At 43.0% G+C, this 2,208-nt stretch overlaps 1 protein-coding gene across 1 annotated transcript in view; it reads left to right on the plus strand.

The window, feature by feature from the left end:
- Window positions 1–251: 251 nt before the first annotated feature.
- Window positions 252–2,208, plus strand: part of KIAA0247 (KIAA0247 ortholog) — a 43,814-nt gene continuing 41,857 nt past the window's right edge. The window contains exon 1 of the mRNA XM_009076508.1: window positions 252–372. Within this exon, the coding sequence (XP_009074756.1) occupies window positions 252–372 (121 nt within the window). The remainder of the gene's footprint in view (window positions 373–2,208) is intronic.

Here is a 2,208-nt window from a genome sequence, read left to right on the forward strand (position 1 = left end):
TTCTGCAGAAGATTCTCTTTTCTGCCCCTGTTACTTTGTGAACTGTGAATACTTGGTAAGATTCCTAAATGCTAGAACATGTAAAAAGTTGCTCTTCATTTCTAAATTTCCCTTTTTCCTTTCCAGATGCCATAGATGTTTGGCTCAACACTTACTGTTTCTTGCTTTCTCTGTTTTTTTGTAGACCAAGGTGCTCCTGATCAACCAGATCTTTCAGAAACTTTTAAAAAAGAAACTTTGGTGGGTAAAAGATGTGCCATGGAATGGTAGCACCAAAGAGCAACACAGGGTCGTCTCTTGCCTTGACTAGCCATGGGTTATTTCGTCTGCTAGTTATCTTTGGTACCTGTGTCTTGGAAGCACAGGCCGCAGGTAAGTGAAACCTTTACATATGCTTCAGGGAGGGGGAGATGTGTAAGTTTGGCAGTGGCCTTATATTTTTATGGGAAAACTGGTGGTGGTTGATGCATTTGTACCCATCTTTCAGTAGTCGCAGGAAAAAATTCCATTGCTACTTGTTAAGCAGAGCACAGTGTCTGAACTGAACAGCTCTTGCATATTAGTAAATAAGTGCTTGTCCTTGATCCTGTAATTTTGATTCCCACAGCTTTTTTTCCCCCCTCCATTCTCATCCCTTCATTGCAGCTGGTGGCACTTGAACCATCTCAAGAACATCCACCATGTTTTGGTTGAGTGAGATACTCATGTAGACAGTCTTATCTGTGTGCCCTGTAGCAACATGTGAACTAGTAGAAACAGAGACTGTTTTCAGCCCCTTGCACAGCCAAAGAATCTGTTTAGTGTTTCCTTGTGTGCAATCTTCTGACACCTCAACACCTCCTACCTGCACCCTTCTATTAGATCCTCTTTTCAGCTTAATTTTTCCCTCTCCCCTTTTAAATTCTTGATATTTCTCTGATTGATAAGTGTTGTGAATAGTGTAAATAGCAGTGGAGTGGGATGAAATTTAAAATGTCATTAGAGTTGAGGGATCTGCCTTTTAAGAAATTAGTGGAAGAAGAAAATTTACCAGACACTCACAAGGTAATGTGTGAAGTGAAATATGTGCTTGTTTACCCAGTATAGCCTGAAATATGTCTTTTGTTCTCAGACCAGCCATTTTGTCTGTGGAGAGATGCCTGGGCATAGGTGGCATGGGAGGGAAGGAATAACTTTGTATGCTCTTTCACAGAACTTTGAAAGAGGCTAGTCCCAAAAAGGCACATAGATTTGTCTTCAGTAGCTGTTGCAATGTAGAACAATAACTTGCCTTTGAAAAGAAAACCTCAGTTCTTGACATAACTCTAAAAAGTCCTGTTTATTTGATATATCATGGCTCCCAAAAATGTCATATGACCAACACTCCTCAGCATCAGTGAAGATTGAATCAGTCTCTGTGTGGTAGAGCAGAATAAATATTAGCTGCCACATGCACCCAAAGTTGAGGCGACCCTATATTGGAAAAGTCTACTGATGCTTAAAACTGCTGGAGGAAGAGTTGATTTCCTCTTGAGCTGAAAGGGAAAGACTGGTGAAATCAGATATCCCAGACTAGTATGTCTTCCTGGCCTGACTTTGGCTTTGTAGGTAATGAGATCTGAGAGGACACATATGAAAGTGACAGATTGGCATGGATCTTTTTAGATCTGGTTTATCCTTGGGTTTTTCAGCCTTGCTGTTGTGGGTGATAGTGTCACTGCCTCATTTCAGACATAGGCCTGTCAGATACACCTCCCAGCCCGAGGCTGGAGTGCACCATCGCCATCTGAAACTCCTGTTATGCACTGCAGCACCTTCAGTTGGGTCTGTAATCAATATGCAAATGCCTTGCGCTGCGCATGGCTGCTGGGTGGGGAAAAGCTGCCACAATACTGGCAAGCCTTTTTTAATACAATTTTTGAGGCATCCAGTCACTTTACAAGACCACTAGTTAAGCATGTCAGAAGATCTGAGAAAGGTTCTGCATTGTGTTTCCCTTTCTGTGTTCTATTTTCTTCAGGATCTGAAACCAGCTGTGGTGAACTGATCAAAGCAGATCATCAGCTAAATAGGATTATAGTGGCGAGGCATGAACCATTTCCTGCAGGGGAAGTGAGAAAGTGGAGGGGGGCTGGGATCACAGCAGAGGGCAAGACATGCAGGGCTAAAACTCCTGGGGAAGGGCTGGCTGAGGAGGCTTCTGTGGCCAGGCTTTCTGAGACTGGGAGG

The sequence above is a fragment of the Acanthisitta chloris genome, unplaced genomic scaffold (assembly GCF_000695815.1).
Source record: "Acanthisitta chloris isolate BGI_N310 unplaced genomic scaffold, ASM69581v1 scaffold4336, whole genome shotgun sequence".
Taxonomy (NCBI): Eukaryota; Metazoa; Chordata; class Aves; order Passeriformes; family Acanthisittidae; genus Acanthisitta; species Acanthisitta chloris.